A 26,203-nucleotide genomic window follows, 5' to 3' on the forward strand; every position below is an offset into this window, starting at 1 on the left:
TTTTCCGGGGAAAGGGACTTGACTCAAGCGTTGGAGGGCTTGCGTCGAGGACTTTTTCCCTGGTTTCTAGTTTCTAACGCTCTGTGTACTTGTCTAAGTGTGTACAGGGCCCAAGTACCACCGGTCCCATTACTACCGGCCTGTGGTTCTACATGGGGGTTCGCTTTTGCAACGTGCAGGCACAGGGTACGTCAAAGTCACCTCTCCGTCAACACCTACGCCATCTCCGTCGGCCTCCGTCTGACTCAACTTTCGGATAGGATCAGTTTGGTGCCATGTGTAGGAATCTTCCCTACTTGTTCTAAACGTAACCATGTCCGCGAGAGAATACAAGATGTTTAAGGAAGCCAAGAGGCGAGCAGCCTCCGAGAGGCACACCGCAGAGTCACATCCCTAGAAGATACCTGTAGCCTCGAAGAACCATGCCCACGCATCAGATAGAGGGTCTAAGAGGAAACAGCTCGAGGACTTCCCTCGAGCTTTCTATCGCTACCCCGATTGGGATTGCAACAACAAGAAAGAGTAGTGTCAAGCCTCTATGGCCGAAAGTTCTCCACCAAGAGATTCAAAAAAAAAAGAAAAATCTATTATCATCAAGGAGGACCCTAAGGAGCTGCCCAAAGAATTGCAAGTACCCTTCTCTCCAAGAGTGCTTGAGAAAAATCTACCGAAGGGGTATAAGCCCCCAGCCATTGGAGAATACGATGATAGTAAGGATCTAGAAGATCACCTCCATAAATTTTAGAATGCTGCACTGCTGCATCAAAACAACGACATCATTAAGTGTCGGGTGTTCTTAAACACTCTATCAGGCTTGGCACAAAAGTGGTTCGATGGATTGCCTGTTGGATCTATCATTTGCTTTTAGGATTGCAAGAACGCTTTCCTACACCACTTCGCCAATAGCAAGAAGTACCAAAAGACCAACCACTGCTTATTTGCTCTCAAGCAGGGATCTACGGAGCCCCTAAGGGCCTACATAAGACACTTTAACCATATTGTAGCCCTGGGCATCCCGACCGCCACCTTTGATATTTTGATGAGTATCTTCTCCCAAGGACTGGTGGAGGGGGGATTTTTTCCGAGCCCTTATTCGGGAGTCTGTGAAAAATTTTGACGAGATGCATGGAAAGGCGGTAAGCTACATCAACGTAGAGGAAGCCCAAGCAGCTTGAATGAAAGAAGTCAAGGCGTTTGCTCCTACTAATAAGGCAGATAGGAGGCCACCCCAACCTCCCGCTCGACCCCTGGCCCGCCCATAGATACCTGACCTGGCTTTCCGCATGTGCAGGAATCTAGGGCGGCTCAACGAGTCGAGGTTGTACAAAGAGTCGGTCAGCGGGGACCTCGTTACTGCACTTACTATAGGGCTCCCACTCACTACACAGGAGATTGTGTCCAATTCGCCCGAGATTCTCGACGGGCCACCGAGCTCGGCTTGCCTCCACCCGAGATCACCCCCAGCTCCAAAGGCAACCAAACCATCCTCCCACTACTGCAAGACAATCAAGTAAGCTCTTGCCTGAGAGAGAAGGTTAGGGAAACCAGTAGGCAGGACGGGGCAAGGAGCCGATGGAATCTCCTGAGGAAGAGAATAGGGGAAATATCGCCATTCGGGAGATCGACATAATCTCCTGAGGACCTACGGATGGAGATTCCACCAGAGCCCGGAAGTCCCATGTGTAGGATCGAAAAGAATTTAGATATCTCCACAATTACATGATATTGTCCACTTTGAGCTTAAGCCATCATGGTTTTGCTCTTGGCCTCTCTCCAAAAGGCCTCATGCCAATGGAGATATCTTTTCTCTTATAAATACATGATCTTTCCCCTGTGTTTTCAATATGGGACTATATTTGCAACCTTGCAACCTCAACAATCCCCCCCTCAAACAAAGGACCATAGGCTTCCCACGTCAGATCTTCGACCCACCAAGTCTTCCTGCCCCTCGGTCCACCCGACCTACTAGGACTTCATTGTCTCCCTCGGTCCACCTAACCTACTAGGACTTCATTGCCTAGTCGCAACTAGGACTTCCTGCCTGGTATCTGGTCCTCTTGATCTGAACATTGTAGGATCGAAAAGAATTTAGATGTCTCCACAATTGCATGATATTGTCCACTTTGAGCCTAAGCCCTCATGGTTTTGCTCTTGGCCTCTCTCCAAAAGGTCTCATGCCAATGGAGATATCTTTTCTCTTATAAACACATGATCTTTTCCCTGTGTTTTCAATATGGGACTATGTTTGCAACCTTGCAACCTCAACAATAATACCATTAGACAACTACTCTCAACGGGAGTTATCACTGTTGAGTATGTAAAGTCCAAAGATAACCTAGCGGATTTGCTAACCAAAGAGTTAAATCGAGAGTTAGTTGCAAACTCATCACGAGAAATGAGCTTGATGTCATTGTCAGCGATCAGTGCAGAGGACACCCAACCTATATTGACTGGAGATCCCAAGAACTATGTTCAAAGGAACAACTAATCTGCACTGACTAGACACACTGTGGGGGATAGTCCAACGAAACAGTGACTAGACGAGGGTAAGTCGATGGGCTTTTAATGATCAAAAAGCGTATATGACAACTCTTGAGGGATCACCTATGTGAGAAAGAAATGGGGCCGCTTCGAAGAGAATTGGAGGCACGATTCTTATAGCTTCTCACAGAACCAGGCGTGTTCATGGCCAAGAGCGAACACACTCATGAGAACTGAGTTGTATCAGGGAGAGTCTTGGGTGAGATTTGTCACTGCTTACACAGACGACAGTATAGTTCAAGGACATCATGTCTACTATCAGCCAGTAAGCAACTAAATCTTCATAAGGGAAGGTTCAAAGGGTAAAATTTACCCATCCTATACTTGACTCAACTGCTGAATGCTATCACTTACCCTATCTCCATTCATGTGAGGGATTGTTGAATAAGTGAATGGAGAAGAAATGGAAGAGGAAAGAGACTCCATTGTGAATGAGACTTTAGTCCCACATTGGAAGTTTCAAGATATTTTGTTGGTTTATATTGATTCACATACATTGAGGATGTGAACAAATACATGGGGAGAGGCTCTCTTTCACGCGTGGATGCTCAGGGGGGTGCAAATCTAGGACCCAGATTGCACTGAACCAAGTTGACTCGTGTGCAAGCGCGACTTGTGCACACGAAAGCCGGACCGATTAGAGTAAAATTTACCCAAGTGGAACAACCAACATTTTGCCATGTAGATCTTTTGTTGCTGTGAAACGGATGCATTAAATTCGAGATTAATGCAGAATAAAATCGGTCGAGTAATAATGAGTGAAACGGTGGTCGTTTCACTACTCGGCTAATAATGACCATTAAGATCATTAACTCTGGCTATTGATCCGAGCTCCTATATAAGGAGGCTCCGATCATAGGCAGAAACACATAGCAAGCAAAGCAAAGACTCTCCAATTTCCTTCCTCCTCCTCTGTCATGCATTTCCTGCTCGGCGGAGTGCCCGTGGTAGCATTCAAGTATCACTCAGCTTGCCGTGACCACCAGTGCTTGGTCGGATTCACGGTCGGTCATTGTATCCTGGGAAACAGACGACCCTTGTAAGCCTCGAAGCACAGCCGGAGCTGAGCGAATCTGTTTCAAGGAAACTGCGACTCGCAGGCCTCGGTCAGCTCGCCCAGTCGATCTCTTTAGCAGACCGACAAACTTCTCTACCTGCTCGAGATCTTTGCCCGGCCTGTCATCTTGCTCGATCAGCGCCTCGGTCAGCTCGCCCAGTCGATCTCTTTAGCAGACCGACAAACTTCTCTACCTGCTCGAGATCTTTGCCCGGCCTGTCATCTTGCTCGATCAGCCAGTCACTTTGACAGCCTGACCTGTCTGCTTCACTCGGCCTGTCTGCTTGACCCGACCGACCTCTCTTACAGCCTGACCTGTCTGCTCAACCCGGTCGATCTCTCTGACAGCTCGACCGGTCTGTCTGCTCGACCCGGCTGACTTCTCTGACAGCCCGACCTGTCTGCTCGACCCGGCTGACCTCTCTGACAGCTCGACCGGTTTGTCTGCTCGACCCGGCTGACCTCTCTGACAGCCCGACCTGTCTGCCGCCCGGTCTGTCTGCTCGACCCGGCCGATCTCTCTAACAGCCCGACCTGTCTACCGCCCAGTCTGTTTGCTCGACCCGGCCGACCTCTCTAACAGTCCGACCTGTCTGTCGCTCGGTCTATCTGCTCAACCCGATCGGTCTCTCTTGCTCAGCCTATCTGCTTCGTCCGATCGGCCTCTCCTGTTAGGCTTGTCTGCATCATCCGATCGGCCTCTTTGCTCGGACATTCTGACTCAGTCACTCTGAGATTGATATTTAGATAAAAACTAGTCACTGTTGATAGTCTGAGATCATCTACTTCGGTCAACTCAACTATAAGTTGAATTTAAATTTTATATAATTTTTAAATTCAACTTAAATCCTTTAAAAATCTTCGACAACATATTATAATATTTGTAATCCAACACCTCGTTGCTTTAAAACCTCCACAATCTACTCTTGCAAACACGATCAATGACATGCTGAGATGAGACAAGTTGAAGGATTCTTGTTCTCTGCTCTCTTCCTTGTCCTCCTCGTCCCTTGCAGTTATTTCGCTACTGCTCAAGAAGTTGGTATGTCATGTTTTCATCGACTATTAAAATAATATTATTTTTAAAGGTTTTTTTTGGTAGTTTTAATACTAGGATATTTGTTTTAATAAATAAGGAAACTTTGCTGTAACAAGACATAAAAGTTATGTACGTTTCGAAAAATATTTAAAAAAATTAAATGCAGGACATGATAAATAATAAATTACTCTTTTTCTCATTATTATTATTATTATTATTATTATTATTATTTAAAAAAATAAATTTACTATAAATACAAACCATAAATATAATATAGAATAATAATCGCATAGTAAATAAATTTACTATTTCACCTCAAGCGTTTCCACTTCCTAGATAGCTAATTATATTCTCCAAACCATGACACAGACCGCTGCAGTCCTACTCGCCGATGTCGCCTGTCACGCTAAGTATGTGCCTTCCCGGTACATCCGTCCGCCTTCTTCTCGCCCAAATATCGCTGACGTCGACGCCTCTGGCTCCGCCATCATCCCTCTGGTCGACCTGCGTGATCTATCCGGCCCCGGCCGCGCCGCCGTGGTCCAGGCCATCGGTTCAGCTTGTCGAGGCCATGGATTCTTTCAGGTCGCCAACCACGGAATCCCCGACGACGTGATCACCTCCATGCTGCGCGTCGCCAGGGAGTTCTTCCGGCAGCCGGAGTCGGAGCGGCTGAAGATGTACTCCGACGATCCATCGCGGACGACGAGGCTGTCGACGAGCTTCAACACGAGAACAGAGGAGGTCGCCAGCTGGCGCGACTTCCTCCGCCTCCACTGCTTCCCTCTCGAGGACTACGTCCACGAGTGGCCGGCCAATCCCCCTGCTTTCCGGGAGGCGGTGGCGGAGTACGCGATGAACGCGAGGCGACTGGCTCTGAGTTTGTTGGGAGCCATCTCCGAGAGCTTGGGTCTGGAGACGGATTGGTTGGCGGCGGCGCTGGGGAAGCAGGCACAGCACATGGCGGTGAACTACTACCCGCCGTGCCCAGAGCCGGAGCTCACCTACGGGCTCCCCGGACACAAAGACCCCAATGCCATCACTCTACTCCTCCAGGACGGCGTCTCCGGCTTGCAAATTCTCGGCCAGAACGGCAGATGGATCGCCGTCGATCCTGTTCCTGGCAACTTGGTCATCAACATCGGCGACCAGATTCAGGCACGTACATCCATTTCTTCATGTATAATCTCAATGAATCATTAATGAATCGTCGTATTATTTGTGATACGTAGGTGCTCAGTAATGACCGATACAAGAGCGTGATCCACCGCGCGGTCGTGAATAACTCCACCGAAAGGATTTCGGTGCCGACGTTCTATTGCCCGTCCCCGGAGGCAGTGATTAAGCCGGCGCCGGCGCTGGTAGACGAGGAGCACCCGGCTGCCTACCGTGAGTTCACGTACGGAGAGTACTATGACAAGTTCTGGGACAGAGGCTTACAACGAGAGAGCTGCCTCGACATGTTCAGCGAGTCGCCAATTTGTGATCCAATTTAAACAAGTGCCATGAATAAACAACGAGAGAGCTGCCTCTACATGTTGAGAGCTAGCTGCCTCAGCTATTATAATATTAAATAATGATTGTTACCAGATGAAACTATAGATGTCATATGGCTCGCATCAATAATGATTCCTACCAGACGAAACTATAGTTGTCATATGACTCGTATCAACCTTTGTACTTGATAATATAACCAGAATAAAAATTCGGGCTGCCTTACGTACGTGTAACTAGTTCTTGGCCTGGTAAATAATTTTCAGCAAGCATTTTTCAAATATTGTCTCATCGTTTTAGAACTGTTAAGAAGAACCACACTTAGAATTCTCTCACACGAATTAATATTACAATCAACACCAATAATGATATTTAGAAACCAACATTCAATAATATATATGGTTAGAGAGGACTTGTATTTGACCGACGCTGGACATGACCGAGCCATGTCAGCCACTATAGGCATGAGCACGACCATGTCATGAGCCATGTCAATCGTTGTGGACATGGGTGCGATCATGTCAGGAAGCATGACCTAACGTGAGCTTGATATGATCCGTTGGGCTTAATATGAAATTATATCAGGTTCACATTGGACTTGATATTTTACCATATCATATCCAATAAGATGATCCCATATCATATGATTTCTGGATATATCCTATGGGTTTCTAAGGTGAATAAGTTCATGATACTTACCTTTGTTGTCATAGCTTCTTACTTCATTCTGAAATAAGAGTATTTACAGCAAATAAATCTCTAAACACTTGAATAGAGAGACCTCTGTATGGATTCCATCGGAGACTCTTAATGTCTGTTACCTTAGATGTGTGGATTTCATCGGAAAGCCTTGATGTTGCCTTAGAGGGACACACTGTATGGATTCCGTAGGAAAGTTTGGACGCCAAGACACATGAAACCTAAGTTTCGGTGGGAGATGACGGCCATGGATTTCCATGAGATAAGAAAGAGGGGAATGAGTCTAGTATACATCCGAATCATTTTATTAATTTTAAATTTAAAACAAAACAAATGTAGCTCAGATATATTAAAAAATGATGTCTATAGAGAGGCTTTAGAGGGTTGGAAGGAGGGATAGGAAGAGAATAATATTATTTTAAGTTTTAATAATTTTAAAATTAAAATATATTTTTTATATAAATAAGAAAATGTGATCGCTATTTCGGATAAAAACGTGAATTCATTTTCAACATCCTTAATTATGCTCACCCCGCCTCTCATAGCGAATGGGAATGCCCCCTTAGAGAGAATTGTAAAAGAGATAAAACAGAATTATCAAAATTGACCAGATCAAATTACCAAATAAAATCATATTAGTATTTGAATTATTCTAATAATTCTGTTATAATTATTCTCAAAATTGTTCTTAGAATAATTCTGTTATTTATTAATTAGTTAATTGACCAAGTATTTTTTGAACATTATATATTGTATTATCCTTAAGGTAAATATTAATGACATTTTATTGCTCTCATATTATTTCTTGCTCTCTCCCTATTCTTCTTTTTACATGGTTTCAGAGTCATCTCCTTTTTATCTTCCCTCAATTCCTTGAGACGGGCATCCTATAAATGACGAATTTTAAATTTTTCCCTCAGGTCTCTTCTTTTCCCCTACGTGTTTTAATTTTCTTATTCTTCTTTATTTTTCAGAACAAAAAAATACTTATTTTCTTCCACTGCCAACCCCTTTGCTTCTCTTTCCTCTTCCTTAATCTTTGTTTTTTCCGTCTCCATGGTTTTTCTCCACTACCACCGGACAAGTTATTTTTTACTTTAGATGTCAAATACTCGACAACATCAAAGAGGCCAAAAGCAAAATTCAGACCGATGTTAGATTTGTCACATCGTTGGTTATACTGGAAATATATGCCCTAAAAGACTTGATTGGTCTCGGATAAAATGTCAAATTTATCTTGGAATTGGACATTTTGGTATTCAATGTCCTAGTCCATTTTATTCAAAATTCATTGGTGGTCTTACAACCTCAAGACAACCATTTATTTCATAAGTATATCCTAAAGTCCTTTCGTTTGTGCCTACTTGTGGTAAAACCCCAAAGTTTTCATCTACTGATTGGTATATTGGCACTAGAGCAACTCATCATGTCACATCAGATTATAATATCCTTACAGATATAATACCATATTATGGCTCAGATACAGTGCAAGTAGGCGATGGTTCAGGTTTGCAAATTACTAATCTTGGAAACACATATGTTCATTTATCTAATCGAACTTTTCACATGCGCAATGTCTTTCATGTTCCATCTATCACTAAAAATTTACTTTCTACACGTCAGTTTTGTCTTGATAACAATGTCATTTTTTAGTTACATCATAGTCATTATCTTATAAAGGATAGAGGAACAAATGCTATTGTGTTTTATGGGAGAATCAAAAATGACCTCTATTGTCTTCAGAGTTCTTCAATCAAAACTTTTGTTAGTGAACGCACAAATAAAACAGCTTGGCATGCTCGACTTGATCATCCTTCCCTTCGTATTGTTCAGTCAATCATCAATAGGTATGGTTTACATACTTCTATTACCTCCTCTCCATCTCATTCATGTAGGGTCTGCATGGAATCTAAAAGTCATAAGCTATCTTTCTCTTCATCTGATCATGTTTCTAATTTTCCACTTGAAATAATCCATTCTAATGTTTGGGGCCCTGCACCTATTTTGTTTAATCAAGGTTTCCAATATTATGTTACATTCATTGATCATTTTAGTAAATATACTTAGCTCTATCCTATGAGAAGGAAATCTGATTTATTTGATATATTCTGTAATTTTCAAATTCAAGTTGAACGATCTTTTAATCGTAAAATACTCTCTTTTTATTCTGATTGGAGAGGCGAATATCAAGCTCTCCATCGTCATCTTGTCTCTTGTAGAATTATTCATCGAGTTTCTTGTCCTCACACTCCAGAACAAATGGCTCTGCTGAGAGAAAATATAGACATATAGTTGAAACTGCATTAGCTCTTTTCATCATGCATCGGTTCTGCGCAAATTTTGAGATGAAGCTGTTAGCACTGCAGTATATCTCATAAATCGACTTCCTACTCCATTACTCAATCGTAAATGTCTTTTTGAAAAACTTTATAATCAAACCCCTAATTACACTTTCCTTCAAATTTTTGGTTGCGCATGTTATCCATAGTTACGCTCCTTCTAAACACAAACATGACACTCTTTCACTACAATGTGTTTTTCTTGGTTATAGCAATTTGCACCATGGTTATCATTGCTTGCATATACCAACAGGATGAATTTATATTTCACGACATGTTACTTTTGATGAGTCTCTATTCCTTTTTTTGGTAGCTTCTTTAATCTCTCCTCAGATACAAGTGGTACCTTCTTAATGCCACCTAATATTATCAGAAGTGATGGCATCCTAGGTCCTACTCTGGAGCTCTCTAATAACTCTCCTATACCATTAGAATCACCTCAGATTGCTACTCCAATCTTAGAAGCCTCGTTGATCGAAGATAATATGTTCTCTGGTTCTGGATCCTCAGATAATGCAAGTCCGTCATCTACATCACCATGTCAGCCTACTTTCTCATCGTCATCAACAAATGATTCAGATGATAATGCTCCTCGTCGCATGTTTCCCATTAGTGATATTTATGAGCGTTGCCCACCAAATGCAATTTGATATCCCCTTCCACGAGCTCTAATGGTCTCTTCAAAATCTATTGAACCAACCTGTTTTATAAAAGCAAACAAGGATCCAAACTGGTGTAGTGCAATGGCCACAGAATTTGATGCACTTCTTCGCAATGGAACATGGACTCTAGTTCCGCGCACTCCCTCAATGAATGTTGTGAGCTCTAAATGGGTATTCCGTCTTAAGCATCGAGCTGATGGTTCTCTTGAAAGATACAAAGCTCAACTTGTAGCTAAAGGATTTAGTCAACAATCAAGTATTGACTTTAATGACACTTTTAGCCTAGTCATCAAAATTACATCTGTCAGACTATTATTATCAATAGTTGTTAGTTCTAATTGGCTTGTACGATAATTGGACATTTCAAATGCATTTCTCCATGGTTATATTGAGGAAACAGTATTTATGGAGCAACCATCTAGGTTCATTCATCCACAGTTTCCATCTCATGTTTGCCAACTCAAGAAATCCTTATATGGTCTTCGACAAGCTCCTTGTGCATGGTTTCATCGATTATCTAATTGGTTACAAGCTCAAGGATTTTCTGGATCAAAGACTAATTCATCTCTATTTCACAAATATAATGATGGATATATGATATTTTTTCTTATTTATGTGAACGACAGTCTGATAACCGGAAATGATCACAAGGGTATCACAACGTTATTAAGTCTTCTCAATCAAGAATTTCCTACTCGAGATTTGGGTATTGCTCATTTTTTTCTTGGTATTGAGTTTATTCCACATGAGGATGACTATCTTCTCTCTCAGAGCAAATACATTATTGGACTTCTTCAAAGAGCCAAAATGGATGGAGCACGTCCGATCTCTACACCAATTGCTATAAACAACTCTCCAACTTCATCCTCTCCTGCTCTATCTGATCCACAGATTTATCGAAGTATTGTTGGGGTCTTACAATATGTCACTATCAGATGCCCTGATATTATTTTTGTGGTAAATCATGCTTGTCAATTCATGCATGCTCCAATCAAATAAAATTGGGATAATGTAAAAAGAATACTTCGCTATTTCAAAGGTACTATTCTAAATGGTCTTCTTTTATATCGCCAATCGTCTCGAGATTTACATACATATAGTGATGCGGGTTAGACAAGTTCTCCTGAAGATAGACGCTCTACTAGTGGATATGCAATATTTCTTGGACGAAATCTTATCTCATGGAATTCGAAAAAGCAACTTACGGTATCTTGTTCAGGCACTGAGGCAGAATATAAAGTTATAGTAAATACAACGTCAGAAATTATTTGGCTTCAAAGCACTTCTCTCTGAACTTCATCTTGCATCAAATATTGCACCAAAAATTTAGGGCGACAATATTAGAACAACATATCTTACAGCAAATCTAATCTTTCATGCTTATACAAACATGTGGAAGTTGATTTTTATTTTGTTCATGAACTGTGACAACTCAACAGTTCTCTATCTCTTATATTTCTACTGAAAATCAAATCGCTGACATCTTTATTAAGCCACTATCCAGACAACGTTTCAACAAGTTAGCAAGCAAACTCAACGTCAGAGATCTCCCGTTAAATTTGTCAAAGGATAAAAGAGATAAAACAAAATTATAAAAATTGACTGGATCAAATTATCAAATCAAATTATATTAATATTTGAATTATTCTAACTGTTATAATTATTCTTAGAAATATTTTTAGAATAATTCTATTATTTATTAATTAGTTAATTAATTAAGTATTTTTTAACATTATATATTATATTATTCATAAGATAAATATTAATTAATAATAAATTTTATTACTCTCCTATTATTTATTTCTGGCTCCCTTTCTATTTTTTTCTTACAAATTAACCTCCTTGCCGTCTGTCATTCATTCGCAGAAGTTGCCCCCACGGGCGGGATCAACTGGTTATGACATGGATTCTTGCAGCATGAGTCGAGAGGTCGAGGGTCTGCGGCAGCAAATGCGATAACATCAATATCTGTCCGTGCTAAACATCTGAGACCACCATGTCATAGCTGGGCCCGTATTCACCGTGATTTACTCTCTCTCATACTTATGGAGCCGGGTTGAGGGGGCCGCTGGGTTGGCGGTTCCAACCTTTTGCAGCATTCATTCGCAGAAGTTATAATGTCGTCGGCCGTGGAAAAGTGGCCATCAGCTCACCAGTCAAGCTTCATCTCCGATTCAATCTCTAAATTGCCATCACCGCCAATGGAATTCCGAGTCCTCGAGACCTCTCGCGTCGCTCCTCCGCCGGGATCGGTGCCAGAATCATCCATCGCCCTCACCTTCTTCGACATAAGCTGGCTCTACGCCGGGCCCGTGCAACGTGTTTTCTTCTACTCTTTCCCCCACTCAACCTCTCACTTCATCGATTCCCACCTCCCCACCCTTAAGTCCGCCCTCTCCCTCGCCCTCCAAGACTTCTACCCCCTTGCCGGAAAGATCCGCCCTACTCCTGGCAGCCACAGCCAGTTCGAGCTCCACTACGCCGAGGGCGACTCTGTTCCGATCGCAATCGCCGAGCACGACGGAGACTTCGACAACCTCTCGAGAAACAACCCACGCGAATACACCAGGATAAAACCATTAAGTCCGCAGCTGCCGAAGACCGCAGACGATGGCCAGCGGCCGGTGATGGCCGTGCAGGTGACTCTGTTCCCAAACAGAGGCTTGGCTTTGGCCGTCACCGTCGACCACTCGGCCTGCGACGGCTCAAGCTCCACTCGGTTCGTGTCGTCGTGGGCTTGTAGAGCTTCCGGACGCGAGAAGGCCGCGCCGGCGCCGCCCTCCTTCGACCGGAGCTCAGTTCCGAACCCTAATGATGCGTACTCCAAATTTTTCAGCAGCCTTACCGCCGCCGCGCAGAAGATCAAGCCTACGAGGGTCCAATTAACGCCGCCGGACCTGGTCATCGGCACGGTGACGCTCACCGCCGACTACCTCCGGAAGCTAAAGGAGATGGTTTCCTCCAAAGTGAACGACTCCGCTTTCCGCTGCTCCAACATCGTGGCGACCTACGCTTACGCGTGGGTTTCCCTCGTCAAAGCGAAAGGGCACAACGCGGACAGCACTGCGCACGTGATGTTCCCGGGAAACTGCAGGGAGCGGATTAAGCCCCCGCTACCAGCGGAGTACTTCGGCAACTGCACGACTGGTAACATCGCCCATGCGAAGGCCATCGACCTCGCGGGAGAAGATGGGGTGGTGACGGCGGCTCGAATCATCGGGGAAGCCATCGAACAGTTTAAGGAAGACCCACTGAAGGACGCAGACAAGTTCCCGGAGAAGTACCAGGCGATCCCGGGGAAGCCGCTGAGAGTTGCGGGGTCTCCGGTGTTCAAGGTTTACGACGTGGATTTCGGGTGGGGAAGGCCGGTGAAGGTGGACGTGCCGTCGATATCGAAGGCAGGAGTCATTTCGGTGTCGGAGAGCAGAGATGAGAGCGGCGGAGTGGAGATCGGTCTGGTGATGCCCAAGACTGAGATGGATGAGTTTGAGGCTCACTTCTCAAATGGTCTTAAACGGTTGCAGTGAACTGATTCGACAGTCGCCATGGCTTGGATCACACAAGTTTCAGAAGAACGATCGTATTTCTTTTTACTTCTCCACCTACAAAATATGCCTCGTCATTTCTGTTGTGTTCTATCATATATCAGTGAGAATTCCTTCCTATATATTTTTGATTATATCTCAGTGATCGTATTGGAAAACATGGTTTTCAATGCCTAACTATCATTTCATCGATCTGATATTATACAGCAGCAGTTTGAACGATACTCCTGTACAAATCAGCTAATTTCATTCGTCGGTGTTCGAATTTAGGAGTAAAGAAAGCATAATTGACTTTTGCAAGAGAGACTGTCTTTGACCCCAAAAGGCTGAGGAAACTAAATCGCATCGACTTGTTCTAAATAGAACTAATCCGAAATAAAGACTGCCTTCTCAAGCAACCAAGAACAGTCAACTATATTTTCTTTTCTAAGCTGAAATGGAGAAAAGAGAGAGTAGATTTGGTGGGGGTGAATTGATTAAGCGTCATGACGAAATTTTCAAGGACATATTAAAAAGATTAATATGTTTCTTCATAAAATGTCAATGCTGTCTTGTAAGCCAAAGACAAAGATTGGCATGTTCACATCGTCAGGTGGAAGAAACTTGAGGAAAACAACTTGCGTCTTTATATTGTTCCTCTGTTTACACTCACCTACCATGCAAAGGGGAAAAAAAAAACTAAAAATGCAGTCTCATTTACACCAAAATTATGTGAAGGATGAATCTACAATACTTTCTATGGTGTAGCACAATCATTTCTTCTCTTACACGTAATGGAATATAGTATTCTAATGGAAAAAATAATGATAAAACTTGTAATAGTTCGATTTGATAGCTTCCGTTGAAAAATGATCTCTGCCGGCATTGACCGTTGTTTGAAAAATCTGAGAACCCAAATCAATTTTTTTTCATCGATAGATACATGTGTCTTCAACATGAAGGCCATCTTTCTAAATTCATTTTGAAACGCATCCCCCATTCCATTCTTCTGCATCTTCCTTTCGACGACATCGTTGTTGACTTGTATGGCCCAATCTCGTTGCTTTAAAACCTCCACAATCTACTCTTGCAAACCCGATCAATGCCATGCTAGAGATGAGACAAGTTGAAGGATTCTTGTTCTCTGCCCTCTTCGTTGTCCTCCTCGTCCCTTGGAGCCATTTCGCTACTGCTCAAGAAGTTGGTATGTCATGTTTTCATCAACTATTAAAGTCTCCGTTCTAAGCTTTGGGATATAATTTTTTTTTTTTGGGTGTAGAGGATGAGAGAGAGTTCAGCTACGTGGTAGGGAGCCCAGATGGTCCTGAACACTGGGGAGAGATACACCAGGAATGGGCTCTGTGCAACAACGGAGACATGCAGTCCCCCATCGACCTCTTACACGAGAGGGTCCATGTCGTCCCTGGACTAGGCAGAATCCAGAGGAGTTATAGGGCGTCCAATGCAACGCTGAGGAATCGCGGCCATGACATCATGGTATGCATCTCTCAAATCGTTTTCTTTCTCGTTTATTTTGTAAACAAAGCATGAGCATCTATTATGCTCGATCGATGCATGCAGTTGGAATGGGAGGAAGGAGCAGGAACGATTCACATCAACGGCACCGATTATGAGCTTCGACAGTGCCATTGGCACTCACCATCCGAGCATAGTATTAACGGGAAGAGGTTCTCCTTTTCACTCTAAATGTACCTTTTCTTCATGGGAACAAGTCATCACTTTTCTGATGTTTGAGCTCGAGGCTATTCAACTTCATGCAGATTTGCAATGGAACTGCATATGGTGCATGTATCAGCAGACCAACGTGTAGCTGTAGTTGGCATCATGTACACAATTGGACGACCAGACACTTTCCTCTCGGAGGTTTGGGCTTTGGAGCTTCTCAAATATCAGGAACATATTTATAAACAGACTACTCACCCATTTTTCTTTTTTCTTACAGCTAATGGAAGATATCGAAGAAATAGCAGATATAAGAGAAGGGGAGAGAGCAGTGGGTCTTATGGATCCAAGGCACATCGAATTAGGAAGTAGGAAGTATTACAGATACATGGGCTCTCTGACCACCCCACCTTGTGATCAAGGTGTTGTTTGGACCATCAGTGGGAAGGTATTCACTCGCCATGAACAAAAATATTTCATGTTTCTGGTTGCTGATTGTGTATTTTGATGACTGTCAGATAAGAACTGTATCGAAGGAGCAAACGGCTTTGCTGAGACAGGCCGTGCATGATGTAAGAAGCTTCAATTACCATGAGAATGTTTTTAACAGAGCATTCGTTTACATCAGTCTTCTTTCCTCTGTTTTGCAGGAAGCAGAGGAAAACGCAAGGCCAATTCAGCCAATTAATGGTCGGGAGATCCAATTTTACACTCCTTGGGACCGTAAAAATGTTGAAATCCATCCGTAGAGGTACGGGAGACTGTATTGCTCATTTGCCTACAATTTCTACCATATATTTTGATTTAATTTGGGAGGAGTTGATTCATCTTTAGGAGAATGTATTCATGGGTTGTTTTATATCGTCTAAAATAATAAAGATCATTGTGCATTCTAAAGATCATTATCCACTCCATGTACAACATTAGTATCAAAAAACAATAAGTAATTTCTTTTAAAAGAAAAGAAAAATTGAAAAAAAAAAAAAAAACCATAGATAAAAAATCAATATCAATCTCTCTCTTTTGTCTTTACCTTTTTCATTTACAACTGTCATGTGAAACTTGTTCTTCAAACAGCTAGTCTTGTATTAGGAAACAAGAATCCATATCCACTCTCAGCTTGTCTGGAGAACGACATAAATATGCTCATGTTGTAAGAATCTCGAGTAATGTAATACCCGGAGAAAGGCTGATAAAACTTTTCATATATCGATCAGGTCACTAACCAACCCATTTAGCCCACCTGAACAAGGGTCTAACATTTGTTGGCAAAGCATATGGTTCAAGAGAAGCCGAATCGAAGTCTAGTGTACCTCTGTCTGACCATATGTATCTGCTTTCTACCAGCCACTGTGTTGTCGAGTATGAATGCCATGATGAGTGCGACCACCATGTTAAGAGATAAAAGAGCATTCAGAGCAAAATTGAACTGCAAAAATTAGGAACCAAGTTAGAGATGAAACTAAGCATAAAATGGAATTTCCCGAGATCCTATTTTATCTGATTGCCGCTTGGAAAATTCCCATTCAAACAGTCTAAGAGAAATAATGATCCCATGCCAACCAAGCTACTTGAATACAAGTAAATGTGCGAACTGAAAACTTGTTTGATACCAACTCTGAAAAGAAAATAATGGCAACTATAGTGTAATTAGAAAGAATTTTCAAGAATAAGAGACCCAAGTTTTGTGCTTGAAGGAAGAGGAAATATACTTGCATTTCTCAGAATGTTATTAAATACCATACATTTTAAGTCAATTAAATGTAGCCATACAAGTAATTTAGTAAAGGAAGTGGGTGGGATTTAAAAATACAATCACTTCTGATAGAATTTGGAAAAAAAAAATGGCATCTTTTGGGAAAAAAACAGCATAGTTATTAAGATTGATATGATTCCAAACAAACAATTGGCTAAGACCATTGAATCGTTATCCAAATTCAATAACTTTTCTGTATTTTAAACCAACTGTTGTCACTAAAATGTCTCCGTTCAGATTAAGTAATCTAACAAATTGAAACAGCTTGTATCACAATGAGGTGTGAAATGGTGCTCAGAACCACTAGTTCAATAATAGTGCTGTCATAAGAAAGGCTTAGTAGTGTATAGCCAACAAAAGGGATGTCAAACTTACCCCCTCATTGCTTGTATGGACTGGTTCACTTGATGCTGCTCCGTAAGGCAAAAGATAGCTTGGCAAAATGAGAATTGAATTTGGTTCATGCTGTTGAAAATATGCTGGGACGGATAGAGAAATAAATAAGGTGAATCCAACAATGATCATATTCCTTGAACTTCTTGTTTGAGTATATTAGAAAGTAGAAAGGTCATCAAGTGCAACTATCAAAGCCCATGTAAAGCATAGAACAGAAGCAACCAATGCAACCGGAATAGAAGCTAGGAGAGCACCAACTTTTCCTGTCAAAGAGAGGGAGAAATAAAATCAGAATATTGGCAAGAACTACAAGCATGGTTCTAGTCCGCTTGACGATTTAATGTCAGTGTCCAGGAATAATTATCAGTGATATAGCTTGCATAAAGTTTAATGAAGGGATAAGAATCATATAGCCACACCAAATAGTTAGGACAAATACCAATTATATATAGAAAATGATACACAAGTGTAAATAGGAGACTCCTGGCTCCCCACTTCTCAAGTGTTAGTTAAACTATTGATAAAGGAAGATATTACTAAGTAAATTTAAAATATTATTTAACAAAATAATTATGTATTTATTTAGTTCGTAGTTAATTAGGTTAATGCAATTAATATATAATTAAACAATGATTAATTTAATACATAACTTTAATTATTATTAATGATTCAAAATTTTAATTGATTATTGATACTTGATTAATAATTAATTAATTTAATTATTTAATTAATACTTTTAATTAATATTAAATTTAATTAACACCAATTGATTAATTGGACTAACTTAACTTAGTTTAAATTTAACTAATCTAGTTAGACTAATTTAAATAATTTATTAATCGATTTTAACTAATTTTACTAAATTTAAATTGAACTGTACATTTTTAGTTAATAAATTGAAATAAAGAATTTGATTTAATTGGTTAACTCGTTCTATTAATTAATAAAATTAAAATTTGATTTTAAATTAATAAATTAAATGTAATTCTGATTTTAAAGTATTTATCAGATCAACCAGTAATGGGAGACCCAACCTAATACAAAAAGAAAGACTATACACGTAATAGAAAATTAGCAGTGGAGCAGTCTTATAAAATACCTTAGAAGAAGTGACATGAGGCCACTATAGCCCAAAACAGCTTGGAAAACTGAACCAACAACAACAGCCACTTGCAATTCCCTTATTATATGTTTAAACTTCTGCATTTAATCAAAAGAGATTTGGATGATAATCAAACAATAGAACAGAGAAAATGCAGTGTTCGACAAGTAAACTAACTTCCAGCATTTAACAACAAATTGGGCATACTTTTTCTTATTGAGGGCCAACATTTAACTCCTGCATTGATTGAACCAAGTAATCAACCAAATACCAAATTAAACTACATGATTTGAGTCAGATTAAATGAAAACCAATTAAATCAAGACCACAATCTATTTGTATGATAAAATTCAGGATTCAAAATGCCAATCTAGAGAGGAAGTCTAACTAGAACAGTGGAAGACGTAATTGGAAAAAAAAAAAAATGTCTATCAGTATTGTCTATCTATAAGGAGGCAGAAATTCACTTTTCATTAAGATTTCTATACTCCTCTGAATTAATAATTAAGGCAGGAGCCAGATATACAAAGGAGCTTCCCTGGACAAGTGGAAGCCTACTACCAAAATAAGAATGCATTATTGTTGTAACGCCAGAAACTAGTAGCATTGTAGAAATGACAGCAGTTGTCTCCTCCTTCCAGTGTAAATTATCAATTCTAACACTACATCTGTTAGGTTTGTGGTAAAATGTTAAAACACTGAAAAAATTGTCTTACATCAGTACTGCGAAACTGGTAGCATTGTAGAAATGACAGCAGTTGTCTCCTCCTTCCAGTGTAAATTATCAATTCTAACACTACATCTGTTAGGTTTGTGGTAAAATGTTAAAACACTGAAAAAATTGTCTTACATCAGTACTGCCCATGGCCGGTACCATGATCAAAGGGGTGAAAATAAGAGAACCAGCCAAGGATAAGTAATGTTGTATTCCATAAAACATCAGGAGCGCTGTAAACATATCTATATAATGGTTAGTAGTGCACAGCCTGAAATATGTATATTACAACAGAGGATCCAGTCACATATCCTATAAATGTTAACAAAAAAAATGTCAAACAAGATAATAACTTATACTTGATTAACCCAGACAATCAACAATCAATTTAAGACAATCAAATGGCAAGTTCAACAGTTTGTAAATTTTAAGAAAAGTTTGTGCATTCCATCTAATCTTTACAAAACAAAACAAAGAAACTAAAGATGTGGGATCTTCATCACTAGTAAATGAGAAATGTTTCACAAGAAAAACATCTGGTTAATTAAGTAGAAACAAGTTTCTTGGCTCTCACAATCATCTTTATACATGTAATTCATGCAAATTCTAAAAAAACAATTTATTCATTCCTCATACATGAATGCAATTATTTCATGTTTGACATATCAAAAACACAAATGCTATGAATCCAGATTTCTTTACGGTGGCTGCTGAGATATTGATAACCATTTGAAGTTCCATGAAGAGGTCAAGAAAAGCAACTGTTGGTAGAGTTATACAACTTTTGCACACAGAAACAAGTGTGCAGAGAAAAGTTCTCAGCTACAAGACTTAGGTGGGAGTAACTAGTGGCTTCCACTGGGGCATATAATCATGCCGTCCAAGAGGCAAACCCAGAAGAAGCTAATGAATATAGGTTTTTGAAGGTAGAGCTTGTTGCATTAAGGTACGTAATAGCCATAACATGTTATGCAATTTTCTCCCACCCAAAGAATCAAGACATCTTTCCTTATCGTGTGTGCTCTTGAGCAAGCAACAATAAATACTGAACAATGTCTTCTCTTTCAACTTCTTAACGTTATCCATACGAGATTTTGCATATAGTGTTCATGGAAACATCAACAAGCCTTAAAAATAGAATGCTGGTGAAACAAATTCGCAGTGTTTCCGAAAAACTGTCAAAGAAACACACAATTGCAGCAGAAATTCAATTTACTTCCTCCAAGTTTGAACCTGCATAATGGTACAAGTAGTTGGCAACGTGGAAATGAAAATAATATAGCTACTAATTGTGAACTGAGCTGTTATACCAGCACGAGAAATATTGTTTAGACCGAAGAAACAACCATATAGGAAAGAGATACAGAATAGGTGCATGTTTTCCAACATCCGTAGGTTTATACCAAACTGAATGAAAAAACACAAAGTTTTGCTCTTCTAACTTCATTATTGTCTCATCAAGAACCAGACATCAAACCAAAGGAATTAACATAGGTTTTCCAAGTAACTTCTAAATTGATAAATATAAATTAGGACAGGGGCAAAACTCAGATTTGAAAATTGATTACTTAAGGATTTCAGATTTAGTTCTCCATTCATGGCATTCATTAACGAAAAACTAAATCATCAAATGTCACGTGAGCTGCATCCACCTCTAATGCCTAAGAGTACAACTATTGATGCCCTAAACTTTGCCAAACTTCATCCCTGAACTTCAATTTGCCTCTCATGCATCTATACAAATTTCACAAGTATGTAACATTACTTATCTTGATTCATGCACAAGTGATGCTACACAACTAATTTTTGAATCACCTCAATTGAGAAAGAAAAGGAAATAGATCAAAGAGAATGTTTAATGCTTTATTAGCCATTGCTAGTATGTATTCAACACAATGTAAAGTCTTTATATAATAAATTTTCGCGCCTATGGCCTGTGTACCTGCATGAACCTCCCTCCATATCCGTGGGGCCGGCACTAGGGGGGCCGCTAAGGTAGCGGATCTACCTTTTTTATATAATAAATTTTCAAATTGATTCAGCCACTTGAAATTTTCAAACTAAATTAGTTTTCACTTCGCATTTTGGAAATCAGCTTAAATTACTTTTTTTTCAAAAAAAAAAAAAACTACCAATTAACATGTCCACATGAACCAGAAACTAGAATAATCTTGCTCTACAAAGTATTGTTTTAAAAGGTATTTGCCATAGCTACACATGTTAGTACAATTATGGTCCAACTTGGTGGTATTAGACTTGTTTGGTTTGTTTGGTAAATCTTTTGTCAAAGGTATTTATTTGATTCAAGTGTTTAAGTTAGGATAATGTGTTAAGTGTACATGGTGTATGAAGTGGGTAAAGATAAATAGGATATTTGACCATGGATAAAATCCAACTGGATGGGTCAAGGTTAACTAGACACTTGATAATAGGGAAAAACCAATAGGTGTTGATAGAGAAAAAGTAGAATAGGTGTTGGCAAAAAAAAAAGTTCAGTGTTTGTGGAGTGAAAAGTCCCACATGTGTTGGTAAAGGAAAAGTCCAATAGGCATTGGCAAAGTAAAAGTATTTGCAGAAGAAAAGATCAAACATGGGTTGCAACTAGAAGTCTTGGTATGCAAGTGAAAGTTCAAGTAAGTCAAGTTGATTGATACTAGACAAATCATGAAGTGTCAAAGCAAGGTCTCTTAGCAAAGGAAGTTCCAAAAGAGAGGCCTATTGACATGTTAAAGCCTTAGTAAATGAAGGTTGATGAAGTCCCAAAGGCAAGCCTCTTGACAGAGAAAGTCACAAATGCAACGTCTCTTGGCAAGTGAAAGTCTTTGTAGGTCAAGGTTGACCAATACTACACATACAAGAAAGTCCCATAGACAGAGTCACTTGGCACAGGAAGTCCCTCAAAAGTAAGTCTCTTGGCAAAACAAGGAAGTCCTAGAGGTATGACCTCTGGGTAGGGAAGTCTGAGTGAAACGAGTGTCTATGAGTGACTGATACTTTAGGTTTTAGGAAGACTTGACTTAAGCGAAAACTTGACCTTAGAATTGGTTGGAGTCGATGATCCAGCTGACTAAAAAATTAATTCACTTAATTAATGATTGTGAATTAGGCAATCAACTCAGGCTGATTTACCAATGAACAAAACATTTATGTTTGTGGGTCTATCAACTAGGACAAAATCAATTGATTGGTTGATAGAAGATCAATCAATTCAAGTATCCATTGAGGAGCCAAGCACACGATTAGACATAGATGACTCAACTATCTATCCATTGGCGGACAAAAGGCTAAAGCAGTCATGAGCACAATCGACTGGAGTATTTTAGTAATCAATTGAAGGGAGGAAATCAAATAGTAGGGTATAAGAAAGAAAACAATAGGAGTTTTTGGCAACAATCTCAAGTAATCTTACACAACTAAAAGAAATCAAAAGCAAGTGAAAGCAAAACCAAAGAGATCTTTAATCTTGTATTGTTTCTTATTGTTGTAATCACTGTATTACTTATTTGTTTATCTTCTTATTCATTATAAAGAGAGGTTGTAAGGGTTTCTCCACCTTCAAAAGGCATCCAAAAAGGAGAAAGTATAGACAATTTTTGTGAGTGTTTCACTGATGAAACATAAGCTGTGAAGTAGGAACCAAGGGCTCTGAACCACATAACAACTAAGTGTTAGGATTACTTATGTCTTACATTAAATGTTTTATATGTTGTTACGTACTAACTTAATTGTAGGCATGAGAAAAGTACTTGAGCAATCAGCTATTTACCCACCCTTAACCTCACCATCGATCCAATAGCACATGCATCTGCATATGAAGTACTTCCATGCAGCACATAAACCCAGATATGAATGTAGATAGCATTCACCTTCATTAACTTGCGTAGATTCAGCTCGCTAGTTCAGTAGTTTTATGCAACTTAATATCTTTAAGGATGCACTAGACAATGAGTCAATCATTATAGCATGGTTTAAAGTGTCGTGCCGAAACGGTCGAAACGGGCGAAACGTCTCGTTACGCTCGGCGACCGACACCGGCACGACCTCGGCACCAGACTCACGACAAGTGTGACATGTTACGCGACCCGTGGTCACAGCAGAGGAGTCGCTTGACCCTGCAACAGTAGCGGAGAGGTTGCATAACCCTTCCGCTGTCGCCGTGGAGACATCGTGCGTCCCTGCGCTCACTGCAGAGGGGTCGCACGACCAACGTGGTCGCGCCGAAGGAGTCATGCAATCTCCGCGGCCATGACTGGTTGAGCAACCCTGCGACAGCACCGAAGTCATGCGGGCTCACGAGTGGTGTCAGATTTCAGATTTTTTTTAATTAAACTTAGGTTAATTTTTTTAATCAACTCCTAGTTATGGTGGAGATAATCTAAAAAAACTTTATTAATTAATATATTTTATATTTAAAAAATACCGAAACTATATCGGCACGGCACGATACGGTACCGAAACTGTATCGTTCCAGTCCAAGATCGAAACCTCGGCACGGGTCGAAATTTTAACCTTGCATTATAGTATAATTAAGTTTAATCAAAAAAATAATAATTTATAATTTATAATAGGAAAAATAATTAAGAGAAGAGATTTATTGACAAAAAGAATGTAGATGTTACAGAGGTGATGCAAAAATACTAGATGCTAAGTTGATTCATGAGGTGATCCATCTTCAAATGCTTCAATATATAAAGGGCAGTCCGGTACACGAAGCTTTCCCAATGCGGGGTCCCGTGAAAGGGTCGGATCACATTGGATCTATTGTACATAACTTTACCTTGCATTTTGCAAGAGGTTGTTTTTGCAACTCAAACTTGTGACTTCAAAGTCACATGGCAACAACTTTACAGATGCGCTAAGTATATACACACATCAAAATAAATAAAATGGAATAAGCATATTTTAGCAATATTTTCTCCACTTGATATCCTTTTTGAGTCCATGGTCAAATATAAGATGCTTACCAAACATTTATTTTAGGTACTAGCGAGCAAAGCATAAGCTTAATGATTTGAAATGCCTCGTCTTACCAATGTCAAGAAAGAAGCTATGCCCATCTCCATGTTGTCATGAAATCAACAATCAATATCCAAGGTAGCTTGGATCCCCAAGATATTCTGCAATCTCATCCAGCTTAACCTTGATAAACTCATGACTACCAGCCTCGCTTATCACTCCAGTTTCTTTCTCAGCATTTCTCTCTACTAGATTTCCAAAAATTCCCTTGTGTTTCCCATACAACACAAGCACTGATCCTCCTAGCTTAGGCAGAGCTGTCTCCAAGATGTCCTGATCAACACATTGTACCAATTCTTGGCTTCCATCCATAGAAATGTCGCAGGTTGTTGGTCCAACCACATCAATCACCTTACCCTTCTGCAGGTACAACTTTCCACCCATGAAATCCTTGCTGATTATTCTGACTCGAATATAACTTGTAAGCCATTGGACCTTGGGCACCCCATTACGATCAGTGCTCATGGTGCTTTGCTGCACGATGTTACTCTTGTCCTCTCTTCTTGTTTCCATGCTCCTCCTCTCCTCTCTCTTCCTGTTCTCCTTCTTCCCACTCTTGTACTCATCTTCTGATTTCTTAAGCTTCTTCAGGAACTTCTCTTCCTCCGCTGATCCCAACTCAGCCACCATATCATGACTTAGCTTCACCTCCTCTCCACTCCTCTGCAGCTTCAAGACAAGCTCAAAATTCTCAAAATTCTTCAAGACTATTCCTTTGGAACCCATATATCTGCCTGATATAACCCTGAGTACCTTCTCCTTCTCTCTTGCTTTCTCTTTTGAGCCTTCCACAACCCAAGAGCCTCTTCTCTTCTTGGGATCACCCGTAGATGGGTTGTATCCGAGACCTTCAGATCCACCCTTTCTCTTGTATTCAAAGACATTGGTGTCAGCTAGATTCTTGTTCCGTCCAATCACCTGGCCTTGGTTCCACCCATACCCAGCAAGGACAGCGGCAGCAAAGTCCTCCACCTTGACTTGTTCGAAAGCCTCCATGCTTTGTTCTTCCGGCCGATCCTTCACATCTTCCCTATATCTCCGAAAATCTTCGTCCTGGGCACGGCTGCGTCCACGGCCAGACCCGCCCCCTTCCTCTTGGTGGGATCTGGATTCATCGGTCGAACGAAGGGTGAGCCCATACGGGATGCTCCCAGCAGGGGCGTCGCCGGTAGAGGTGTCTAGGACAAAGCGGGTGGTTGTGTCAGCGGAGGGGTCGTCATCGGCGGTAGGAAGGGGGAGGAGGTTCTTCATCCGCTTCAAGGCAGGGTTGCTGTAGGCGTTGGGAATCGGGGCGATGACGAGCTTGGAGTCGTCGGGATTAGGGACTGCGGAGGAATCGAAGATGGTGACGAATTGGGGTTTCGAGCCGCCATCATTGGTAGGCGGCCGGCCGAGCTTGGAGGCTGGGGGGCGAGATGAGGGCTTGGAAGAGGAGAAGGAGAAGGAGAGCTTTGTCGCTTCTTTCTCCATGATTCCTCCTAGGCGGCCGAGGCCCGAGAGAGGCGTAAAGGATGGGGAATGGAGGAGTTCGGACTTTCTCACATAAATTAAACTTGTTAAGGGCTTCAAAATGCTTCAGATTTAACGATTTTTTTAACGTCTTTAAATTTAACGATTTTTAAGAATTTTCTTGCATTATATTTTTTACTATAAAAATACATCCTTTTCCTTTAAAAAAAAAACTAAAAGGTGTTCCTTTTTAAGGTTGGGTCAAATTTTTTACGATAATTTATCGAACAACATATCTGATTTTACATATTACTCAAAAAAAATATATATATATACCCATTTTGAAACGGATCAAATTATACATATCCCTTCTCATTTTCTTTCCCATAATACCTCTCTTCTATTTTATTTTATTTTATTAAAAAAAACTTAATCTCTCACGACTTCTCTTTGATATTTATTTCCTCTATTATCAAATCATTGATGGCTGACAATCATCATCCCTTTACCTTTGTCCAACAGTACAAAGAGACATGATAAGTTGACGACAATTTGAAATCAAAGTTGAACTTTAGACCAATTCATAGTGGTCAACTCCGTCAATTTTAAAACGAACATCGGAGGTTATATATATATATATATTTTTTATTTTTCAACATTTAGTCTCTCTTTTTTAAATCTTTTTTAAATTTTTTTGTTATTGTCAAAGGTCAAACCCAACAAGTCAAAAA

The 26,203-nt window shown here is 40.4% G+C and overlaps 4 protein-coding genes across 14 annotated transcripts; 3 read left to right on the forward strand and 1 right to left on the reverse strand.

Moving 5' to 3' along the window:
• Positions 1-4,997: 4,997 nt before the first annotated feature.
• On the forward strand, positions 4,998-5,873 carry LOC121991417 (protein DMR6-LIKE OXYGENASE 1-like). Its single transcript, XM_042545422.1, has one exon. The coding sequence runs from the start codon at positions 4,998-5,000 to the stop codon at positions 5,838-5,840; it is 843 nt and encodes a 280-aa protein (XP_042401356.1). The 3' UTR covers positions 5,841-5,873.
• Positions 5,874-11,948: 6,075 nt separating this feature from the next.
• LOC121991418 (phenolic glucoside malonyltransferase 2-like) lies at positions 11,949-13,358 on the forward strand. Its single transcript, XM_042545423.1, has one exon. The coding sequence runs from the start codon at positions 11,949-11,951 to the stop codon at positions 13,356-13,358; it is 1,410 nt and encodes a 469-aa protein (XP_042401357.1).
• A 1,098-nt stretch (positions 13,359-14,456) lies between these two features.
• LOC121989096 (alpha carbonic anhydrase 7-like) lies at positions 14,457-20,075 on the forward strand. Its single transcript, XM_042542929.1, has 8 exons — positions 14,457-14,559; positions 14,635-14,852; positions 14,937-15,043; positions 15,137-15,239; positions 15,319-15,486; positions 15,557-15,610; positions 15,689-15,789; positions 19,700-20,075. The coding sequence occupies exons 1-7, from the start codon at positions 14,463-14,465 to the stop codon at positions 15,785-15,787; spliced, it is 846 nt and encodes a 281-aa protein (XP_042398863.1). The 5' UTR covers positions 14,457-14,462; the 3' UTR covers positions 15,788-15,789; positions 19,700-20,075.
• On the reverse strand, positions 15,922-25,572 carry LOC121989094 (protein MOS2-like). 11 transcript variants are annotated; one of them, XM_042542922.1, is made up of 6 exons: positions 24,038-25,572; positions 19,143-19,240; positions 19,009-19,082; positions 18,290-18,390; positions 17,170-17,453; positions 15,922-16,467 (listed from the first exon to the last, which is right to left on the reverse strand). In XM_042542922.1, exon 1 carries the CDS (start codon positions 25,491-25,493, stop codon positions 24,090-24,092), a length of 1,404 nt encoding a protein of 467 aa, XP_042398856.1. In that variant the 5' UTR covers positions 25,494-25,572; the 3' UTR covers positions 15,922-16,467; positions 17,170-17,453; positions 18,290-18,390; positions 19,009-19,082; positions 19,143-19,240; positions 24,038-24,089. The 11 variants fall into 11 exon arrangements, with proteins under 11 accessions (XP_042398856.1, XP_042398859.1, XP_042398855.1 ...); XM_042542925.1 differs by lacking the exon at positions 19,009-19,082; XM_042542921.1 differs by having other exon boundaries at positions 18,290-19,082.
• Positions 25,573-26,203: the final 631 nt, after the last annotated feature.

The sequence above is a fragment of the Zingiber officinale genome, chromosome 6B (assembly GCF_018446385.1).
Source record: "Zingiber officinale cultivar Zhangliang chromosome 6B, Zo_v1.1, whole genome shotgun sequence".
In the NCBI taxonomy this organism is placed as follows: Eukaryota; Viridiplantae; Streptophyta; class Magnoliopsida; order Zingiberales; family Zingiberaceae; genus Zingiber; species Zingiber officinale.